General features: G+C 40.7%; 1 protein-coding gene across 2 annotated transcripts in view; it reads right to left on the bottom strand.

Moving 5' to 3' along the window:
* Positions 1 to 2908: 2908 nt before the first annotated feature.
* Positions 2909 to 24203, bottom strand: part of pcp4a (Purkinje cell protein 4a) — a 28506-nt gene continuing 7211 nt past the window's right edge. The window contains exons 2-4 of one of the 2 annotated variants that reach the window (XM_086307812.1): positions 11031 to 11079; positions 6876 to 6908; positions 2909 to 5083 (exon numbers count right to left, since the gene is read on the bottom strand). In XM_086307812.1, coding sequence (XP_086163938.1) covers positions 4953 to 5083; positions 6876 to 6908; positions 11031 to 11079 — 213 coding nt within the window. In that variant the 3' untranslated portion in view covers positions 2909 to 4952. The remainder of the gene's footprint in view (positions 5084 to 6875; positions 6909 to 11030; positions 11080 to 24203) is intronic. The other variant, XR_015131195.1, reaches the window with a different exon arrangement.

The following is a 24203-nucleotide window of genomic DNA, read 5'->3' as shown; positions in this document are numbered from 1 at the left end:
CAGTACAGTTGAGTCATTTTCCCCGGTGTCATGTTATTCCCACTGACATCTATTGACTTACTCTTTAGGGTTCCCAGTTTTGAGAGAGAGTCAGACGTCTGAACTGTTCATGATAAGCTATTATAATTTTTCATCCTCAGCTCAGATGTGTTTTAAGCAAAATTTCAAAAGTTTCCGTAGCTTCAGAATGAATCCCACGTCTGTGCTCAGGGATGACTGTATAAATCGAAGCTGACTGAAAGCACAAAACATTATTTTAAGAATGCCTAACACACCAGCAGCCTCACTTTTAAACGCCATGACATCCAGTGGTTTGCAGACTCCTAATGTCAGTGGCTCCACTCTCTCCATGAGGCTTTGCAGCTGTTGACTGCAATAACTGAGAAATTACACTGTAAATTATATACAATTATATAATTCATTTAAAATAAAAGCAGTTCAGATTTATTTTGAAAGCAGCCTTTGACCTTTACTGTGAAAGATTGAAAATCTGTGATCAGTTTGATTTCAGTTGTGTCGTCCATCGATGACGTGGAACATCAACGCTGATTATCCAAATTTAGATCAGTGATGTGACAGGTTAAAGCAACTAACCGTGCTCCAGGTAACTCTGCTACTGTCTCGTCTTTGGGTTTATCTAGAAAGACGCATTTGTATAAACAGGGCAGGACTGTTTATACAAAACTCATTTAAGAAAACCAAATGAATGAAACACTCAAAACTAAATCAGTTATATTTCTTTTAAATGTGACAGCGATGCCCCAGAACAGACTTTTTATCCAATGTTGTCAGAGTTTAATTATATAAACATGTCAGATATTTAATTATAGATGGTGGTGCTTGATGCCATATTGCCATAGAATATGAATGAATGCCCAAATGACTGTGCTGCCGGAGCGGGTGGAGTCAAATTTACTTAAAACAGTTCAGGTTGACCTTAAACATATCTGAAATCTTCCAAACATACTTATCAAATTCAGTTGTGGCTCTAAAATTATTCCCACAATCTTAAAACTGATGTATTTCTTCAGTTTTGAACTTAATTTTAAATAGAAATTCTCATAGAAACATTTTTCGTTTTTCTAACTTAGTGCCAGATGATTATGTTGCAGCCACAGTTGGTCGTGACTAACTGCTGTGGTGCCGTACACTGAGAAACTCTAGGATGGATTTAGCTCTGATTGCCTGAAACATGAAACTTCATTTCTAAAGACTACAAGTGTAATTCAGATCATTCATCTGAAATTGGGGAGTGGGACCAGTTCTTTCACTACCAGTGCCCCTCTGTACCACATGACTGTCCACGGTATTTGGAGGCATCAGGTTCACTGCTCCAGAACACATTTTAATAAAAGGTACTAACTTCATTTTAAGCTTTTTTTGGCATTAATCGATAAAGTTTAGTATAATTATTGTCATTTGAAAATCAAAGCACTTCTAGAGCTTGTGAGGGTGACATTTGGCCGGAGCAGGAATGCAGTTGGACCGATAACAGCTTCTTCACCATAACAGACATGTTCATTGAGGTTTTCAGATCATTTCACACATTTCTGTGGTATTATTAAGAAAGGATAAAGAGAACTGCCAAGCAATAAAGTGCCACTTAACAGGCAGAAGGCACTGTGGGACATGTAGGCTGAAGTTAAATATCACGCAAGGGACGAAATGCGCTGAAAAGACTGGAGTGAAACATATCAGTTTAATTTTCTGCTCTAATGAAGTCAGTGTCAATTTAAAGTGTTGTTAAATTTCAGCCTGTCAAGACTCCGTCTGGTGTTGCTGCAGAGGATAAGTGTGAACAGTAGTGACAGAATTATGAAGAATCTTCCTAAACTGGTTTATTGATTCTGAACTCACCAGCCTGCCATCCTGAAGAGTCCACCTGAGCCTCACACGTCCTGCCTGCTAAATTGCTTCCATGGTCTTATATCACAAGACACAGATTAGCAGGAAGGTGTATTACTCAGCATGACAACTGTATCTGCCATCCACCTCCAAAGTCCACAACAAATTAAGCACGGTGACAGAGATTTACTCACCACCACACTCAGTGGTTAATAACAGCTGTCATAAATAAGGTTCAGGCTGCACTGAATTCTTTGCCTCTGATCAGCCTGAGAAATATGAATCCATCGTTTGCAGAGCTGAGGAAGTGGTTCTGAAAACGTAAAGTAATAAGCACGGATGCATGTCCCAGTGCAGACCTGAAGCAATGAGCTCTGAGCATGGCTCAGGCAGCTGGCATTGTTTATGTTGTCATTTATTGGATTCCAGATATTTTTACTCCTCACAAACTCATTTAGTGAGTTACAGCAAAGGAGTTTATGTGATGATCACAGAGAAATCCTTACAGTGTGATCTGTTCGCACTCAGCTGGCAAAATCAACATCGATATATCCAAATGAAAAAGCGAAGAGATCAGATCAGATCAACTAATCAGAAATTTCTACAGATTTCACTGAAAATCTAAATTGAAATTGTTCCTTACAGATGTATTCAAGAATGTGAGTGTGCCCAACTCGTACTTAGCTGGGACACACATTCATACATGTATATAAAATCCCAATTTAAACACAGCATGTTGGGAAAAATGCCTACATAATAAAACTTTGCTGAAACTTAAACCTTAATTTGTGCAAGGGCTGCTATGAGCACTCAAGAAATGTAAAATAGAAGAAGTTTGGAACTATCAGGACTCTTTCTGAAGCCGGCTGCCAGGTTATCGATCAGGGAGGTGATGAAAAACCCAGGGCCAAAGGCACAAACCCGCACAGAGAAGACACGTCATCATAGATGCTTCCCTTCCAGTCTGAAGTTACTTTACACAATATGCTAAGAAGAAAGGGATAATCTGCCCACATCCAGGTTTGCAAATCATAAAGACACAAAAGAAGAAAGAAAACTTCACTTTAGTTTGTCATTATAGCTTGAGTTTACTTGTGGGAATATGGCAAATGTTTCAAATGAATTTTACAGATCATACAGTGCAGTAGGATGCCTGGACAGTTTCTGAAAAGAACATAATACACAGCATAACAAACATGTCATTACTTCCTGATAAAATCGTTGGTTTAATATTCTCAGCTTCCATTACGAATGATTTTAATGTGAAATAATACCCAATATATCTACTAGGAAACAGGTTTAAATGAGAATTTCACGTCTTCCACTCCACTGAGGTTCTGTTACTGAACACTGTGGTCAGCAGCTGTGCTTTTTGATGAGATGGCAGAAGAGCAGAGATTCACCTGCAGCACTGTGTTTAACGCCGTATGATATTGTTGCTCTGAAACGACACAAAAACCCCACGTAACTTACACTTAAAAAGTCTGCCTGCATTATAACTCAGTGTTTCCATGGTAACAAATTAGTAATGAGTAGCACTGCAGGGCAAAAATAGGAACACGTGGCTCAGCATTTGTGGTCTGCCATGCTGCGAAGGTGTTTTTAGAGCCAAGTGGAGACAGTCCAGTCACATACTGAATCCTGTCATGTCAACAAGCCCCAGGAGCTCATTTCTGATGCGTAGAATGTAGCTCATTTCTACATTGCTTAGATTTTATGCTCCTGGACACTGTTTGTGACAATCGAAAATAAAAATTTAATTGGATCTCCTGTTTTGTTTTTCCAGTTTTAATTAATTCATGATTTTGTTTTCTAGAAGCCAAACATCTGCTACTAGAATGATGGAGAAATCTGTGTTTGAGAAAGTTGTACTTTTAAGCTGCTTTAAAAAATATTTAAATTCAAAATATTCAACAGTTTGGTTAGTGCAACTCTTTTGTCCACATTACCAAAAATGTAAATCAAGTTAAGGGCACAGGTCCATAAGGACAAAAGGATGTTGAATGAGAAATCAACGACGTTCATGAATCACTTAAAACCTCTTTTCAAGGTCAATCATTAGAACCTTTTGATCCCAGCTTGTATATACTAGCAAAAAAAATTAACTAGTGCAATATTTGTATAGCACTGTGATCAATGAAAATAGACTTTTAACTGCAGCACACAAAGTACATTGTGTGTGCATTTAACCACTTTCACAATCGTCACTAAAGTTTTCGTATAATCTTGCAGCTTTGCACATGAATGCTTCACTGTCAGCTTTTTCAACTTTCTTCTTAAATCACAGATGTTGAAGCATGTGACCTGCTGCATGCGGTGCACGAATTCTGTAGCAAGGAAAGAAATACTCAAAAAAAAAATCACTCCTTTCCGTTGTCTTTATTTATTTCTCTGTAGAAGTGGGTATGCATGTGTGCACGTATGTGTGAGCTTTCATGCATGCATGTGTGTGCTTGTACAATACACGTGAGCCAATCTAAAAATAAACAATCACACTGGAACCACAACAAAGAACCACTATCACAACATCTGCAGTCTCAACAAAGATACAACTGAGAGAGTCATCGGGGGAAAAGTGTGTTGGAGAGGAGATCTCTGACATGTGAACACATTTAGAGACACTAAACTGATTGGATTTTAAAGACACTGGTAACAGTATGGAATCATTCTGCTCAGCCACAGGAAGAAGCCAGTAACAGGCCTCCAGTGGAGCCCAACTCTTCTGCTGGTACTGTGACCCAGATTATAGCATCAATCAAAGATCGCTGTTTAACATTACATGAGAAGACCTGCCAGCTTCCTGTTTATGTGGGTGTGCAGTGAGTGTGAAACCACACTGTAAAGTGTCACTGAAGTAAAAAAGAAATAGCAAAATTATATTATTATCTAAATACATACACCAAGAAAGTAATAATGCAACATTTTGTATATAGTAAAGTTATTCATTATGCACAGACTTTCACAAAGGTACAATTTAACCGCACCCTTCTACCTCCACCTTCAGGAATCTCGCCCTCACCCTCCCTTTCCAGTTCATAATGATGCAGTTTAATTGACATGCATGACCGGGCCCACGTCAGCTGAAGACGAGGCTAAGAGATGCCACTCTACGACTTCACATCCTGCTTCTTTTTCTGGAATTTCCTGAACTGTGACTGGATGGTCACAGCAGCCTTCGCCGTCTCCGGGGCGTCCATGTCGATGTCGAAATCCGGGGGGAGGTTGTTCTTCTTTTCTTCTGGGGAGAGAGGAGACGTGGAAATGTGAGAGGACAGCAGGACTTTCAAGAGGGGAGTTCATAAACATATCAAAAGTTCCTGAAAGATTTCTCTCAAGGCACAATCTATGCTGTCCACTTTCATTCTCTGTCTCTTTAGCAATAAGTGGGTGTTCGCTGTTCGGCTAGCTGCACTCAAATGGGAAAATCCACCTGTTAACCGTAACATTGGGGTTGGCGAAGTGATTTATGCGGAGGAGAGCTTGTTTGAGTCACCAGACCGACAAGCTGGTGTCTGACGATCCAGCTTTTCCTCAACAGGCCACAACCAAGAACTGAACCACCAACTTTCCAACTGATGGATGACCTGTTCTATCTTCTGAGCAAAATGAACCTCTAGTAATGTGACGTCATCTGAATACAGTGCATCAAATGATAAAGGACTCACTACTGCCCCCCTGAGGCTTGTAACATATAATCACCAACACACTTCATCCCAGAGGGTCAAATACTGTTGTTCTGTAAGCTGCAAGTTTGTAATTCCTGTCAATAATTAGGATGTAAACTCATCCAAGTTAAGGAAGTTTGGGGCTTTGTTTTCACTCACTAATTTGTCTCACTTTCACAGGATGGATTCAAGCTTCAAAATTACCTGGTAAACCTGTGCGCTGAAAAAATATTTGATGCCAAATGACTTTTTATGTGTTTTGGCAAAGAAAACCTTTACAAGTGTCCACATGTCATGAACTGGGAGTCTCAATATTTCTTACCCTTGGTGTCCAAAACGCTAAGTTTCTGTTTTATCCTGTGAAAGAGAACATTCAGCAACCAGGGCTGTTTTTTTATTCCTAGTTATTACAGGTATTGTAAACTTTTGGTTTTACAAAAATATGTAAATTTGCATAAAAGTTTTTTGAGATGAAGACTAGCTGGTTAGTTTGACAAACTTGGCTAACCTCTACTCCTGACACAGAGAGCAAGGTAAAGTCGCTTCTACTTACGTTATATTTTCTCTTTGTATTTAATTTCAAACCATTATTTTACACTGATCCGCCAGCTTCATGAGCCTAACTTTTATCCTCGTCAGGCTGGAAGATCCTCGACAGCTGAGGGAAGCCTAATGTTTTACAGATTCAAAGAGACCGGTAAACTCTGGGCATGGGGAAGCCATTAAACGAGCCATTATTGGACACGAACACAACAGTATAAACGGCGGTTTATAAACACAGAAAGAAAACATTTAGTAAAGATTTTGCAGTTTACTGCTCTGTTGCAGTGCTGCAGAAGTGACCTCTTTCTTGTTAGATGTAAATGTCATTACAGATGGCTGACATTCAGTAAAAGGACAGAGCAGAAGCTCCCAAACTGACAAAAGAAGCAAACGGGGAACGTGCTCTTCACAGCGCAGCAGAGAAGATTCTAGTTCTTTAAGCCAGAACCCAAAACTCCTTCAAGCCTCCGGGTGCTGTGTGTGAAGGGAATGAGATGCACTGTACTTAATTAAGAAACAAGCTTCTGATTAATAGATTCAAAGCAACAAAGATGAAGTGCCCAAACAGGGATAAACAGAGAAGACAGAAGTGCATCTGGCTGCTTGATCACAGAACATGAACATGTGAAAAGTTTTACAGGATATCTCTTCAGTTCTCACGGCAATAAAAAAAAACCGCCAGAAAACATCATGCTCATTCATTCGCTTTTTTAAAAGGTCAGTTGTTTATTTGAGCATTACAGTTTTCATGCAGTACAGTGCTCCGTGCGTGGTTGTGCACTCTTGCATGAAAGGTGATTTTTTTCCAAATGGCCTACTTACGCTTAGATGGTACCTTTTGTTGACCTTGAAGCCCTTGGATGACAGTGAAAAACAACTTTATATTTCATAACTGCAGAAGCCACACACACATCTCTCTCTATTACACACACACACCATCACTCTTTATAGTCACACCTGCTCCACATGGCTCATGCCCTTTACACCACAAAGAAACTTTTAAAAGCACATCAGGCTTTAGGTCATATGTATGTCATACTGCTGAACCAATGAATGAATCCCATCTGTAAATCATTGCTGCAGATCATTTACATATATATTACAGCAACCTTAGAGTATATGGACAATGATTAGTGAAGGCCTAGGCAAACAAACATTGGAAACATCTATAATCTTGAAACAGGGAAATGTAAATTATCCCAGACTGCAAGGCACTGTGGACTTTGGCAGTAACTTTGTTTCTATCTTTATCTGCTGGAGTCAGAAAAGAAAAAAAAGTTTAAATTAAGAAATAAAAGATAACAATTCCCATATGTTTAAGTGTTGCTTAGAATTCTGAGTATATTAAATGGTACAGTCCATGAATGTTGTAAAGTAAATTAGTTATTATGTTCTGTATTTTTAAGAGATATAGCTTCGTCCCACAAGCCCCACACAATGGGCCGCCATGTTTGACTTCAGGTTTTGCTGCTGTTCTCTGGGCCTCTTTCACGCCACTGTCCGCATACGCACATGGAAGAGCAGGAAGGTCTTGCTGACAAATATAAACTGCTACAGTGAGAAATTGCTTTTTGAGATTTCCCTTTTTCTGAAGCTGGAACATGGCATGTAATTTATATGAATGGATTAAAAAAATGTTAGAGGTGAGAATAGAGACATTGGAGTGGCTATGCCAAAGCAAACAGGCAAATGACAGCAGTTGTATGGCTCCATCTATGTGAAGGAGGTTTCTATACAATCTATGCAACACATGTCATCTTTGGATTTGTGATTCCTGATATTGTCATGTGTTGAGCATTATTCATTTTGTGAGTGCCTTTTCTTTCCTAGATAGAATTCAAGGGCACACAGCTTACCACCTCTTCTTAAAAGGAAAGACCAAAACGGACAAATGTCACAAGAATGCAATTCACACGTGTCAAATTCAATTTAGTGTCCTCAAATTCCTCCTGATCACTGCTGTCATGTCCCCCTTCGGACCGAGCCAGAGCTGCAACACACTTCATCATCCCAAAGGTTGAGACAAAAATCCATTTCAACACGGGGTCTTTACAGGGTTATCAGCAGCCCCAGAGACGGAGGCGAAATAACATCCGGTCCTTCTGTGCTGAATGAACTATGGAACTGTTTGGCAGTGAATGGGCTGCTATTAACCTGCTACACTGATTGTGTGAGAAGAATGTTACCTTCGAGCAGTGGAGGAGATTACATTCAGTGAGTGCCGTGAAATTGAATTCAGAAAATGTGCAGACTACAATGACTTACTTAGATTTACTTACAAGATTTATGACACCTTCTCCATGGTCGAACAGCTGCTGAATGCATATTCCTGACAGGATATATATTTTTTAAGCTTAGTTAGCGACTGATAATCCTGCAAGCCAGACTGATTTTCTCACCTGAGCTCAGGTCTTGAAAAATGCCATTCACTGGTGTGAGGTTCATTAGAAGCAGTCTTTTGTTCTTCCACACTATCATTTTGCCAGGATGATAGTTCTGCACTTAGCACCATTTATGAATTTCAAAGGATTCTGCCAAGTATTCACAGTCCAATTTTGCTGTTTATAACTCAAGGGATTAGAATTACTTCATCGTGCCAACAATACCATGGCCCAGTTTACAAAGTAAGTCACTGCCATGCTAGAAAGAACTGGTGTGTTGTTTCAGATAAACAGTGAAGAAACAAACTGAAATTAACTATTCAAATTAAATAAGAAAAGCACGACAGGTATACTGGAGCACAATGTTAGATTTCATTTTATCAGCATGAAATTTCACAATAATAATCCTTAATTGCAGAGAAAAGATTCAAATATGAGGATTTAAAAAATATATACTTGTATTTATTCATTTATTTATTTTAATAAAACTGGTTGTAACACTTTCTTATTGTTTAAAGATGTCAGATATAAAAAATTATGTTTTTGCCAAGTTGTATCATTACCAAGTGAAAACCTCTGAGGATGAAAAATGAAGCCATAGCAGCATTGCCAAAAACGACTGTTTTGAGGCTGGTTTAGAGGCCATGGGTCCTGATACGCTCCCATATTAAAATGCCCAGCTTCAGCTCTGTAACTAACTGTAACGGTCCTGGGTCGTTTGACCCAGTGCTTTGAGTTTTATTTTGATGGTCTATGTTTAAGTTCATTTATGTCATTGTCCGTGGTCCTGTGTGTGATGTGCGGGTAGCCACACCCCCAGGCTGGGCCATCACCGGCACACCTGCTCTCCATCGGGGTGATTACCTGAAGAGCTACTTAATAACCTGGCGCTGACGGATGCTCCACGCCAGTCCGTTAATCACCTCTCTGTGGTAACTAGACTCCCGCGAAAGCGTTGCATTACTATCTTGTTGGAGCTGCGTTAAATCTGCCTACTTGTGTCTAGGTTTCGATCCGGCGTTCAGCGTCTGCCACCTGCCTGTCCTCCTGCTCAATTGGATCACCCGGTGCATCATCTGGCCCATCCACTACCTCCACGGACTTCCCTCCCCAGCTCCCACGGTCCCGCTCTAATCGTAAGCCGACTGGTCTAACTCAGTTTTGATGTGTTTCCTCCGCTTCCCGGCTCCCTAGTAATCTTCTCCCCTTTCTGTTGCAGCCTCCCACGGTCCCGATTCCGGCTTCCTCGCATCATTGTTTCCCGGGTTTTGTAGTTCCTCGTTTTGCTCCTTTGGTTTTCGCCTTTTGTTATTATAATAAAGTGTCCTTTTCTGCTAGCGCTTGAGTCTGCGTTTGGATCCTTTTGTGCACGCGCGCCGCGGCGCATGACAATTTAGTTACCTTATGCCCCTACGTTGCCCAGTTATAGTTCATTTTTTATTAGATTCCCCTTATGTCTTCACCCCTTGTGTTTAAGTCGCCCTTCATGTGGTTCATTGATGCCTTTCTCTCCCATCTGCTCCTCTTGTTTACATGTTTTCCACTTGTGATGCATTCCTTCTGTCACGTGTTTCCCCCCAGCCATCATGTTCTGTTTGTGCTTAGTTATGTCCGTGTCTCATCCCCAGTCCCCTTTCCCCCTCTGTATTCATAATGTGCGTGTCCCTCAACAGTCCGTGTGTCATGTCTGCGTCCTGTTATGTTTCCTGTTTTATTTTGAAGAGGTCTGGCGTTCTATGTTCAGTGTATTTAGTTTCACTTCCCCTGATCACCTCCTGTGTGTATTTAGTCTCCGAGTTTTCACTCATTCCTTGTCCGGTTGTCTGCTTTCCTGCTATGTGTGCTTGTTACTACATCCATGTTTCCAGGGATTTCGTGTATTTATGTCAAGTCTTCACGTTCCAGGTTTTTCATGCCGGGTTTCCACGTTCATGTTCCAGTTTTTTTGTGTTATCGTTGGATCACCCAGTTTAGGTTATAGTTTAGTTTCACACTTGCCCTTCTGTTTTGTATTGTTCCACCGGCCTTGAATAAATGGCTCGTTTTTTGTCAAGCTCAAGTTTTGTTCTTTCGAATGTCAGGACTTGGGTCCTCCTCCTCACTCCATACAGTCTGCTTCAGCCAGATTGTGACACTAACATGTGCACAAGCTGGTGTGAAAAACTGTCTTGGTGGATTTATGAGGTTGTGTTTGTTTGTTTGTTTTTGTCTCTCAGTTTGTTGTTTTAACTTGATGGTTTAAAGCAGAATATATCTTAAAATTAAATATGCAAAAATGCCCAAACACTTGAACTCTAGTGTGGGTACATTTACTCAAGAACTGTGCTTACTAAATGCAAAAAATACGCTTATTTTACTGTAAATCTTTTCCACCATGTTCACAGCTGTGGATAATATAAAACCTATAATGTGCTTTAAAAACACTTATGCAGTGCTTTAAATTAAACCACTCAGAAGTAGAGAATATATGAGAAATTTAGCTTGTTATTGTGGTGTTGAAGTCACTTTAGTGTGTAAAGATTTATGCACGATTGTCTTTTAAACAATCTAATCTTTGGTGAAAACTTCACATTATTTAAATTCGGTTTAAAAATACCTTGGACAGATGCTTTGCTGTTTCCGGTCATTGGGCCAGATGCTTGTCTCTGCAAAAATGAGAAGAGAAACAATGAGCAATTAAAAGTTACAATTAACATCAGCCTGAGATGCTACATGTAAACCTGCCTTCAACCCAAAATATGTTGTTCATTCCCCCAAGTACCAATCTGATCGTTTCCTGGACCAAAACAAGCATCTGCTATAGTCACACAGATGTGAGCAACACATAAGACAATTGAAAGGAGAGGTGTGGTTCTTTGTGAGGCGAGCCAGGATGTGATAAGCTGATCTATAATCCATGTTTCTGCAGCAGAGACAAGTTTGCTCTACCTGCTCCTGCAGCTCCTGAGAGTTCTCTGATGGGATGATGCCGTTCGCCTGCAGTAAGACTGCATCCAGGCTTACAGTGTGAGCCGAGGCTCGCTTCATTCACAACTTCTGCTTTTCTAAGAGTTTCCTTCACATGGACCTTTGGTTTCGTGCCGTTTATTTGGGGTGGCTGTGGCTCAAGCACTAGAACAGGTCAAAGGTTAGCGGGTCAATCATTGGCTGCATACCAACATATACTGGGTTCTGAGCTGATGTGCATACAAAAAGTGGTTGGATTGTTAATAAATATTTATTACAAAGTATAAAAAGTACTGCAACATGCAGTTTACTGCTAATCATGCCAATACTTAATGCTACAAAAAAGGCACGTCTTATTTTTTATGCTTGATATTGACATGCACGGACTGCGACTGTGTAGAGTATAATTATATAAAGTATTAAGTATCATTTTAGTTTGGCATCTGTGCCATCAGTGTTCCTCATTCTTGATAAACACACAATATGGCCAAAAGTATTCACCCACCCATGTAAATCACTGAATTCAGGAGCTCAGTGAATTGCAGCCTGGTACCGTGATTGTCAGGGACCTGGATCTGAGCGACCTGGGGTCCCTGAGCAGTTATGGACTTGTATTACATTATATGTATTTTTGGTGTTGCTGTCCCTCGTTCTCCCTGCTTGCAGGTATGTGTGTGAGTCTGGGTGTGTCTGGGAGCACCTGTTTACAGGCGCCTTCAGGCCTGGTAGGTGTGGCCCTGCCAGGTGGTTGGCCACACCTGAAAACCATCACACAGCTGACGAAGCCCCGTAGGAGGAGCTACTTAAGATTGTGGTGGAGCTCTCTCCGACGCTGGATCATTGCGTGACTTCACGTTAGTCTCTCGTCCGGTCAGTACGGTTAGTCTGCTGCATTGTGTGTGTCTTACAGCTGCCTGTTTGTTATCTCCCCAGGAGAAGTGTGGAAACGAGAGCTCAGCGAGCATGGGGTGCTCAGACACTGAGGAGCGGGGACAAGGAACACTGACACTGGGAAGAGGACGTCACGGGAGTCGGGAGCGCACTGAGGATTTATTGTTATTTTCCATTTTCACTGTAAATAAATGCAGTTTGCATTCAGAGCTCCACGCCTTCCTCACATCCCCACGGTTGGCCAGTGTCAACCGTGACAGTGATAGGATGTTACTTGTCCAGTCATGAAATGTCTTCACTACTAAATATTTCACAGTCAGCTGTTAGTGTTATTATAGCATAGTGAAAGTAACTGGGAATGACAGCAATTCAGCCACAGCCATGCAAAATCACAGATCGGGCTCAGAAAACGCTGAGACGCACAAAGGTCGCCAAGTTTCCGCAGAGTCAATCGCTACAAACCTCCAAATTTCATGTGGCCTTCAGATTAGCTCAATAACAGTGTGTAGAGAGCTTCATGGAATTGGTTTCCATGGTCAAGCAGCTGCATCCAAGCCTTACATCACCCAGAGCAATGCAAAGCATCAGATGCAGTGGTGCAAACCACACCGCCACTGAGGAGTAGAGACGTGTTCTCTCTAGCTCTATAGTCCATGAAGTAACAAATCATGCTTCTCCTTCTGTCACTCAGATTACCAAGTCTGGTTTTGGTGGTTGCCAGGAGAACGGTACTTGTCTGATGCTTTGTACTAAATGTAAAGTTTGGTGTAGGGGTGATTGTGGTGTGGGGTTGTTTTTCAGGAGCTAGGTTCATCCCCTTAGTTCGAATGAAAGGAACTGTTAATGCTTCAAGAAAACAAGACATTTTGGACAATTCCATGCTCCCAGCTTTGGGGGAACAGTTTGGAGATGGCCCCTCCCCGTTCCAACATGACTGCACACCAGTGCACAAAGCCAGGTCCATAAAGACATGGATGAAGAGGTTGGTGTGGAAGAACTTGACTGGCTTGCACAGAGTCCTGACTTCAACCTAATAGAACACTTTTATGAGAATATAATAGAATATTCAATGTGTATAGAGGGTTTATATAGCTCTGCTGCCTGGACGCCTAGATAAAGCCAAATATCTCCCCCCAGAGTCCCCTTATACCATCAGGAGAGCAAGTAGAAGAAAAACTTGTTTGGCAACTTGGCCATCTGTTTTTCTGTTTACATGCAGAAATCTCCTGGGATTCCTGGCATCGTGCTTACTGTCAGTTGGTTGATTGTGGTCTGTTATTCAAGAGGGCAGGAGGCAGTGCCATGAAGTGATGGTGCCATACATCACACCTCCACCCACCACAAGCGAGCATTCAGCCAGAGCTGAGATCCAGGAGGAGAATGACAATAAGAGTTGAGCAATTGTTTCAGTACAATGTGAAGATGGAGCACAATATTGATGAACAGTAAAAAACGGCAGGTCAGAACTGGATCCACACACGTGTGTGTGTGTGTGTGTGTGTGTGTGTGTGTGTGTGTGTGTGTGTGTGTGTGTGTGTGTGTGTGTGTGTGTGTGTGGTTACTTTGAGTGAGATTATTTTTGTCTTTGTCTCAAAAACTCATTTTGAGTTTAAAGACGGAGACTGAACAAGAGCTGTATATATCATTATCATAGCAACTCCTGCATCATCACCAGGTGTATTTTAGCTGCAAGCTATGGCAACAAAGTATGTTTAGCCTTATTGGTTCATGAAATATAAATAAAATGTTTTCCTTTAAAGTCTGGAGGACAGCGTTCTTTTCTCCAACATGCCCACTCCATTCTTCCCTTAACAGTCTTCCATTTTTCACAGCTTACATGACGGCTGAACTTCTAATGTGCACACTCTTTACACATTAGCACATTTTTTCTGCACTATTTGATTCTCTGTTCCATTTCACTTCTTCAGCAGAGGTTTCATCTCTTCAATTTCAGAACAAGAGCGCGCCTGCAGTCTATATCATAAGATGACTTTAGGGAGCAACGAGTGACTTTCATATGAGTTGTTTGTCACGGCCCATCCCAGTTTTTACTTAGGTTTAGGGATGGGTATTGATAAGATTTCCATGATTCCGATTCCATTTTCGATTCTGTTTAACGATTCGATTCTTTATAAAAAAGGAGAACAATAAGGTCGATTAGCTTAGAACTGTGTTTTATATCTTCTCTTTGAACAAGATAGAAATTTAGGAGTAACATGGCCTTACAAACCCAACAGTGAGATCTTAAGAGATCCAGCCTACGGCTCTTCAATCGGGTGTCACAGGGTCCCCAGGAAAAAAAATTGTAAATGTAAAATAATAAAATAAATATTCTTCTGTAGCAATAACAAAGTTTAACATAAATTATTCTGTAGCAATTACACAAGAATATCCAGTAATGTCCCTGCCTACAATTAAACACATTCACTTACTGAAAATCATCTGCTGTGGCAAACGGGTGCCTTTGACCACAAACTTAGTCACTGCTCGGTGACATTCGTCTATCCTGGCCTGAAAGGAGACGCTACCAGTAGACTGCAGTGAGAACTGCCAGCATCTGAGCCAGCCAGGCTCTGTCTCTCTCATCATGGTCACTAAATGCACAGTAATGGCAGGTTTTGTAATAAGGCAGATCGCGCTAACATAATATGCACTGTTAGTTGATTGTTTACCTGCCGCATTAATGGGAGAGGACGTGCAAACGTTACCGCTGCTGCTGGTTGAGATTCACGAGTCCGGAGCGGAATTAAAAACACGACATTCATTTAAGGTCATCGCGTGTTTTGTGAGCAAATGCTTTTGCATATTCGTAGTGTTTCCTGCCTTAAATGAAATATCTACTTTTCAAGTATTGCAAGTTGTCCTGTTGTCATCAGTTCTCGTAAAGTATAACCAAATTTTTGAGCGTTTGAGCCGCTTAGGTGCCATGTTTCCTGCCAGGTAAATGACGCTCCGCAACGTGTTGACATCATTCGGGGCGACTGGAATCGATAAGAGAATCGTTTGCATCCCTACTTAGGTTTGACTCTCATCACTTGTGTCCTTAGTTCAGTTGAGGAAGCAGCATTGTCACTGTGCAGAAATGTGTTTGTGTTGCATGTCCAGGCGGCTGGCCGCCTGTGAGCTGGGGCTCACGACTGTTCCAGCCGTGCCGTGTCCATCTGCCACGCGGCCGACCTCCAAACCAGCATCGCCGGCGCCACTGGATTCGCGGGCGGCCACCTGAACTCGCACCTCCCTGTTGGGTGCCGACGGTCCAGGCTGATTCCCTCTCCCACTCGCGGCGGGGGAGTAGGTTCAGCCAGATGGCTCCCTGGCCTCAATCGGGTGATGGAGGTATGTGGTGGGGCGCGGTCTGCGGTGCCGTGCAGGGAGGGTGGACGCACCTGCACGGCATCCTTAATCACGGCCGCTCAGTTAAAAACACGGGGACTCAGGGGTTGTGGTGTGATGTGATTTCAATGAAATGGCTCTAAGTGATGATCTGTGGTCCCACTGTGCCTTATTTACACCACAGAATATAGATTCAGGAGTGGAGTAACCATCAGCTATCTACTCTACATAGATGAGATCAAACTGTATGCCAAGACTGACATCAATGTATTTTCACTTACACAAGCAGCTTTTTTATGTGCATTAAAGTTATATAAAAAATTTGCAAATGCAAATGCAAATTCTTTGCTGACAGTTTAACCAAAAGGCATTTCCAGTGGAAACTGGCCGACATATCCTCAGCATAACCATGTAGAATATCCACACAACTTAAAAAGAGGTTATACACACACAATACGGTAATATTATGTTGAAGCGCAGTACATATCACTCCGCGAGGCTCCTGCCAACGATAGCCGTAATGCTCCGACAATCCAGAGGTGGGACCAAGTCATTGTTTTGCAAGTCTCAAGTAAGTCTCAAGTCTTTATCCTCAAGTCTCAAGTCAAGTCTCAAGTAATGTCAGGCAAGTCAGAGTCGAGTCTCAAGTCACTGGTGTAAAAGTCCGAGTCAAGTCACAAGTCTGAAACTTTGAATTTCAAGTCCTTTCGAGTCTTTAAAAAAAACAAACGAAAAAATAATGTTGCAGTTATGCTAAATGTAAATATTAGACCATGTAATTTTTAAATCTGTGTTTTTCTCAACACATACAAAATAGTGAACTTAGAAAATATACACAAATTGTGAAATTGCACCTCTTTAAAATGCAGCTCAATTAAACTTAGCTCCTAGAATAATTTTCACCGACAGTTCTGAGATAAGCTGCATGTTATTCTTGGATGCGGTTGTAGGACCAGCTTTAAAATCGCATGACAAAAATATCATACACATTAAAAAAAACTGTATCACCAACGTAGCCTGGAAAACATTTGCTAGTTAGATGAAGTCAGCTATCTCATCTTAGCATATTTATATGCATATTTATAATCATACGGTTCTTGGAGTGAGTGCATACACTCATGAAGTTTAGTAACTTCCGGTCACTGCAACAAGCCCAGGTACAGTTTACCGACGGATGGGTGCAGGACCTTGAAATGCACCGTGTCGAACGAAAGACCATCGTACGTATCATAAGTTTACCAGTCTCACAAATCGTCGTCATAAATACACATTCCTTAACCGTTTATTAATAGGACCTTTGAGCTCAACGGTAATTAATTAGTAGTGGAAATAATTTCTGGTACGCATCACAGAAATGTAGCAGTGACAATAATATTGTATGCTGTAATCGTACTGGACAATTAGTGATACAAAAAACCTGTTTTATCCTGTGAATAAAAGTATATGTTTTTGTCAGTGTACCATAATAACAGAAGCGAAACGCAATATTGTGTCAGGACAATTCACTATTTATGCACAATAAACACAATAAATAAAGGAGCATAGCGCGACAATTTCTGCTCAGCGCCAGACTTGCTTGTAACCTATATCACCAATTATGTTAAGAAAAATGACGCATTAACTACAACAGCAGACTGACCTTTGTGTAAATGCTTGGAGCAGACTAACCTGTGAGCTGGAGTGTTCTGGGACGTTATATTTGGTCTTTGAATGGCTGCAATCCAGTCGCCTCTTTGTTACTTCGGAAACATGGCTCGAACAATTTCTCTTCAACGACGTAATCCGATAACAACCGATCTCTTTACCCGTCGGCTTCCCGTGGCTGTCATGTGACCGGCTATTGCAGTTAATAATACAACAGCTTCTTGACATTTTTGTGTTTCTTTTTATCGCTGTGTAACTGATTTTAATTGAAAGCCTGCGTGCGCTAGTACCGCTTGCCACGAGTTCCCAGAATCCTTTGCGGTTCTACCCGTGAATGACGTCACATTTTCAATCTCCATAATATGCATGTTAAATTTTATATTTGGGGTAAAATATCAAGTCTTTTCAAGTAAACCGGTTCAAGTCCAATTCAAGTCCCAAGTCATTGGTGTAAAAGTCCAAGTCAAGTCACAAGTCTTAGAACATTTTTTCAAGTCAAGTCTAAAGTCATAAAATTAATGACTCGAGTCTGACTTGAGTCCAAGTCATGTGACTCGAGTCCACACCTCTGCGACAATCCATCGAGCGGTGCGGCTTCGTATCTTAGCAAAGTCGTACTGAAACATTTGACAGATTTTCGAGCGCCGTGCACATAAAATCATTTCGAGGTCAGTAACACAACCAGAATTCATACATAAGGCACACGGGATTATAAGGGGCTCTGTCGATTTTTCAGAAAAATCAAAGGATTGATTTTAAGTGCGCCGTATTTTCCAAAAAACACGGTAATAACGACGGCCCGCTAGCATGCGCTACCAAAAAATAGTGCTTTGTTGTGTATTTGATGGACGAAAGCTAAACCAGTTCCACCAGTGAAGCTGCAGCATTTTTACAAACCAGTTCTGGTTCATCAGTTTCATTCAACGATCCGCTTTCGCTCTTCTTATTCTGCGTCGCCGCCATGTGTGTATGAAAACAAAGGCACTGCGCATGCGCGTTTTACCCATATTCTATCGCCATATTTCATTTTCTTATCGTTGCCCAACATTACACTGTGAAAGGTATGATATGGCCCAGCCCTAGTCCATACCCAGGTATTTAAATGCATCTACTTTTGCTATCTCCACTGCTTGCATGTTCACCTTTGGTTCCCTGACAAGATGATCCCACAGTAAAGTTGACCGGGAGGTCGAGGCACGATGTGCCTCGACCTCCCGGTCGGCTTCGAGCCGGCATCCGAAGAATGTGGCTAAAAGTTTTGCGAGATCCCGAGTTTGTTTTGCGAGAACTCGCAAAACTTTTGCGAGATCCCGAGTTTGTTTTGCGAGATCTCGCAAAAGTCCGTCTTAATTTTTTTTTCTCCCATGTCCCCTGCGGGGCTCCGTACTTCGGGAATTTACAACTGTGCGTAAATCCCCCCTAATATTGGTATGATCCAAGCTCAGACACTAAGCGGGGCAGCTGCTGCCTGCGAGTGCGCTGTTAGAGAAACGCAGCCAGGCGAGCTGAAGACTCTTCTGATAGGTTAGTAGAGTCCATGTGAGTAAATTGGTGGCACAGCTGTGGATGCATATAAGGCAAAACACAGAGCCTGTTTCTTTGACATGGGAAAATCCAGAGATGTCAACCAAAACACCAAGAAAAGAATTGTGGAGCTCCATAAGTGTGGCTCAATTATGAATACAATTTGGTGCCATTTGCAATTAAGAAATACAGATAGTTTCTCTCTTTACTCTGAAAGTTAACAAATATGTTTTTATATTTATCAATCTAAAAAATTAAACATTTAATCTGATTTGATGTTACAATTAAAAAAAGTGTTTTTGTCTGAAGAGTAAATATCTGGTTTCAACTGTATATTTGATGATTGTCAGCACAAAGAGGGAGAGAGAGGAACAGAGAGGGAGAGAGAGGAACAGAGAGGGAGAGAGAGGAGCAGAGAGAGAGAGAGAGGAACAGAGAGGGAGAGAGAGGAACAGAGAGGGAGATGGAGAATGAGGACAGAACAGAGATGAACAAGAGCAGGTGAGACACACATGTTAGTCAAATGGTCGTTTACCAAAAGTATCACCGTATCATAGGGACTCATGTATCTCGTACCTAGTGTTTCTTTTTAGGTTTGTTATTTTTCAAATTCTATATTTATTAAGTTTTGCAGGCTTGTTTGCACAACAAGGCTAAATAATTATATAAACTTTTCTCAATCTAAATAGTGGACTTTGGTAGAATTAAAAAATAAGTGTAGTGCAGGTCTATGATGATTTTTAGTGCTGCTATCATCTAGTTCTGATTCTGGTTCTGTCTTGGTTACTGTTGTAGTCCTGTTTTAATTCCGGATCAGTTCTGGGTCTGGTTGAATTGGGGTTCAGTCCCGGTGTCTTGATACAGCCCTGATTTTGCTCTGCCTTGCTGCTTAATTAAAAAACTAGTTTAAGGTGTCCTGCACATGTGATATATTTTTTTCCTATATGAAGTCATTCTTTTTTGAACAAAACTCAAAACAGAGCCTATTAATCTTTTTCCTTCATTTCTACCCCCCCCCCCCCCCCCCCCCCCGCAAACCCCCCCGCCGCCAATGCATACTACCCTTTATGGCTAAGCCCCGGGTGTTTCAAATGTCTGGCTCCGCCTCTGGCATACAAGCAGCCAATTTCCAAAGAAAAAGCTTGAACATTCATAATTCATAATTAATTCATAATTAACAAACATTCATAAAGCCTGGAGAAGTATTGCTCAAGACCGATTAAAAACTTCAGGCTCCTTTGAAGCCAAACAGAAAGAAAGACTAGCTTGATCTTAAGTTCTGTTGTTATTCTACACAGCACTTCTACTGTTTTTACTGCATTCTAGCTCTGTAGTATTTCCATATTTTGTGATTAGCTCTACAAGACATGATCAAATATCCCTCCTCGCATATTTTTTATCATTAAAGCACATCTAACCTCCTGTAGCTGTCCACTTTCCATTAATGTTCACACTTGACAGCTGTGACCTTGACATTCTAAGGAACAGATGTGACACCAAGCTGAGATGCCTGCTATCATGATTATTAAAACTGCCAAAGGAGCAGGTACCACAGACATGTTTGTTGTATATAATTAGAAAAAGAAAAGAAAACTTCTTAGCAATTTATATTCTACAATAGGAAACACTTTGCAATGTACTTTAAAGAAGATTATTTGATATGCACACACACACACACACACACAAATATATATATACATATATTAGGGGTGCAACGATACTCGTATCGATATTGAACCGTTCGATACAGTGCTTTCGGTTCGGTACACATATGTATCGAACAATACAAAATTTTTAATTTATTTTAACAACTTTTCTTCTGACGATGCTGTCTGTGTTGAGAGCTCGGTGGATCTGTGTTCGACTACTCTGCCTAGGCTGCACTGTCGAGCGCAGATCCACTGAGCGCAGCGCAAGCTAGCAAGACAGAAGTTAAGCTCTCCTTGCAACATGGCAAATTGAACCTCCCCCACCCTCATTCAGATCTGGCCTTTGGAACTATCTTGGTAAGAGTACTGACCCAAACTTGTGGACACTGAGCAAAGAGATTTTTGCTAGTTTAAAGTTTTGGCACAATGTAGTATGGAAAGCTGAACTACCAGGTCAATCAGTAGCATTAGCTGTTAAAACATAATTGAACTGATCGATTCTGCACTTTGTTATCTGGATTTACTCTGAAGTCTTGGCCCTGCAGCACAAACATAAAGACAAATCTGGGGAGTCAGGGCAGGAAGCTGGATGAGAGCAGACCACGAGTCTCGTACACGTTCTGGTGCCAATAGCTAAACTGAACCTAAGTTTGTGTTACTGGTTGGTGTTTGAGCAGATTATATGCAGCTTCTATTTCTTTTTTAGCTTGCATTGTCTCAGAGGAGGATCCACGACTGTTGCAGGCTTCCAGTCCCATATGCCAGAAACAGAGGGAGCTTGACAAATGGATTGCAGTGATGATAATTATATTGCTAATGATGATCTCCTCCTGTACAGTGTGTGCCACTATGCCTATCATGGTTGACTGGCAACAAACAGAGCTCGATAAACACCAGAAATTATTAGTTTTCTCGTCCTTTGTGCTCCTGTATCACTGGTCTTTCTTACCATCAGAATTAATCACAATCATGATGTGATCTGGGACAGATACATCAAAACATGTCAAAATATTGACTAGTTCAAATAAAATTAATAAAATCCAGCACCCCTCCAAATTGCAAAAAAAAAAAAATTACTGACCATTTCTGAATATACATAGTTGAATTAGAGAATACTATAAAATAAAGTATGTAGACTATTTTTGATGTGACATAATTAATCACATATTTGAAGAAAATGCCATTATCAGCTGTCATGCTGGACGGAGCAAATATAACAAGTTGTATCACAAAAACAAAAATATCTTTAGATTGTCCAAATAAAACCAGATGGTACTCTAATTATAATTCAGAAAATCATTTTGTTAAATATGTGCTTCTTCCATTTTAAAACCCGGGTCGCACCATCATCAGATTTTTAGAATATTTTCTGCTCTGAGTTATAATAAGAGCACCACAAGGAAACTTTGACCACTTTCAGTATCTTTCAAAGTATTTGATATATGAAGCTAAAATTTCAGAGCACTCACTGCATGTGTTAAAACTTGGGACCATAAAATTTTCATGCAAATTCGAGATGGCCGAGCAGGAAATATGTGAGAAATGACCCACATGTCATCCTACATGGAGTGCAAGGAAACACGTGAACTTAAAGTGACAAGTTTTATTAAAAAGTTTGGCAGTTTTTAAATAATCAAAGCCTTTCAATGGTCATACAATTCTTGTTTTTGTTTGTTTGTTTTCCTTATTTTGTTTTGTGTGTTTGTGGCTAACGACCTAAAACATTATTTGTCTAAAAATAATGAAGTGAATTAAGTTTAATAAAACTCTTTTATCATCAAGTTCTCTTTGTTTGTTCGGTCCACATTGCAAGAATTCAGATGGAGTCTATCCAGAATTTGCTCTTTAGCGGGTTGGTTTCAGTGTCAGCAGAAACTTACATGTTTTTCTGCAGCTTCTAAAGATTTGTTGTTTCCGTCACTCCTTCCTCATGTGATGCTCATGTATGTTTTCTCTCAGTGACTGATTTCATAAGACCTGGCAATTGGTAAAATAAATAAATTACCTCGGTAGTGTGTGGGGGGCTATTTTTGGTTCTTTTTGCAGCTCCCTAGAGAGACTCCATGCTGCACTCAGGATCTATTAACAATTTAACGAGAAGACAGCAAAACTAGGTCACAGACAGCTCATCCCAGCACCATTACAACTGTGTAGCAGCTTCCCCACCACCAGACTGGAAGCAGAGATGACAGCATGGAAGAGTGACACTGCTGAGCGATGACTGACTACCTGAGCAGTGTGATGACACATTTGATGGACTAGGCTTTTTTTTTTTTTACACATTCATCCCAGATTTACAAAAAAAGAAAAAAACGATATAAAAATAGCTTATTATTTTCTTTTCTTTTTACTGTACAGGATGTGACACTGAGAACTACAGCTTAGGTACAACTGTCTGTGGGTTATGTAAAACATCAGCACTCGCGGCAGTAAAACACCAGTGAATGAGGCTAAAGCCATGCTTGTAGCTCTGAGGCTGTACCACGAGCTTATATAAGCACAATAAAAAGGTTACACATCAGCAAACAACAAACCAGGTTTTTGGCCTTGTTACCATGTTTACTATTTTGAGCATAGTAGTGCAGGGCTGGAACGTAATTTTATTCAATTTTATTCCACAACATCTTTGACTTGACTGTAGCTATCTGACAGGCATTCTCATGGACTTGCCTGTGTCCCATAAAGAGTGCATGGAGCTTGTCAAGCTGAGACTGATGGGAGATTAGCTTTGTAGACAAGCCACTGACTGTGCTTTCACTGCTGTGAGATCAGTTAACAGCTGCACAAATTGTGGGGAACGAGCTAGCATTAGCAGATAAACGAGCACTTTCATCATAGCAGATTAGCTTCTCTTGTAAACAAGCTTGGTCACCATGTGTGATGTAAGTAACTTTTAATATAGACTGTGCACATTAGTAGTGAAAGCTTTAATGATAAATAGGGGAACTCTTGCCATGTTCGATTTAGTAAAACAGTCAAGTTGAAAAGACGAATTAATTTGTGTTCCACAGGGTTCTGTGCTGAGACCAGTTCTATCTACATTATTCACGCTTCCCTTGGGACACCTGCAACAGGCTATCTAGGGTGTACTCTGCCTCTACCCCTGTAGTAACTGAATTCAAGTAACCCTGAATTTGGTAAGTGGAAATGGATGGATGGATGGAGCATACATTTTTCTCTTTTAGGTTGGACTATTGTAAGTGATTATTACCAGGTTTTCCTAAAAACTCCCTGTAAAGCTTTCATTTGATCTGAAATGCTTCAGCAACAGTCCTGTCAGGGACCAGAAAGAGAGAGCATATTTCTCTTATACTGGCTTCTTTTTATTGGCTTCCTGTTAAACCCAGAATTGAATTTAAAATCATTCTCCTCACATACAAACAAGGTTGTGATTTATTGAATTGGATTGAATTGAACTGAACTGAATGCATACTTCAGCAGCACTTTCAGATTAACATCTGAATCACTCGGTTGACCAAATAAACAAAGTTTAACCAGTTGTTTTGCTAATATATCAGCTACATTTTTCATTCACTTTAATTCTTCTGTAGATAAATAAATATGCCACCCATCATCCTCACTGCCATTTGTCAGCCTCCCTCTGTTTCTGTTTCTGTAGCATGATAATCTGTAAGTTTTCAGGCCCCTCTTCTGTGGAACCATCTTCCAATTTGGATTTGGGAGACAGACACTATCTCTACTTTCAAGATTAGGCTTCAAACTTTCCTTTTTGCTAAAGCATATAGTTATGGCTGGAGCAGGTGACCCTGAATCCTCCTTTA

Source organism: Aulonocara sp. 'chitande type north' Nkhata Bay, linkage group LG10 (assembly GCF_057382095.1).
Source record: "Aulonocara sp. 'chitande type north' Nkhata Bay isolate Kocher_YH1m ecotype deep benthic linkage group LG10, A_spYH_male_GT1.1, whole genome shotgun sequence".
Lineage (NCBI taxonomy): Eukaryota > Metazoa > Chordata > Actinopteri > Cichliformes > Cichlidae > Aulonocara > Aulonocara sp. 'chitande type north' Nkhata Bay.
The sequence above is the reverse complement of the archived record's forward strand: the minus strand, read 5'-3'. Positions and strand labels throughout refer to the sequence as shown.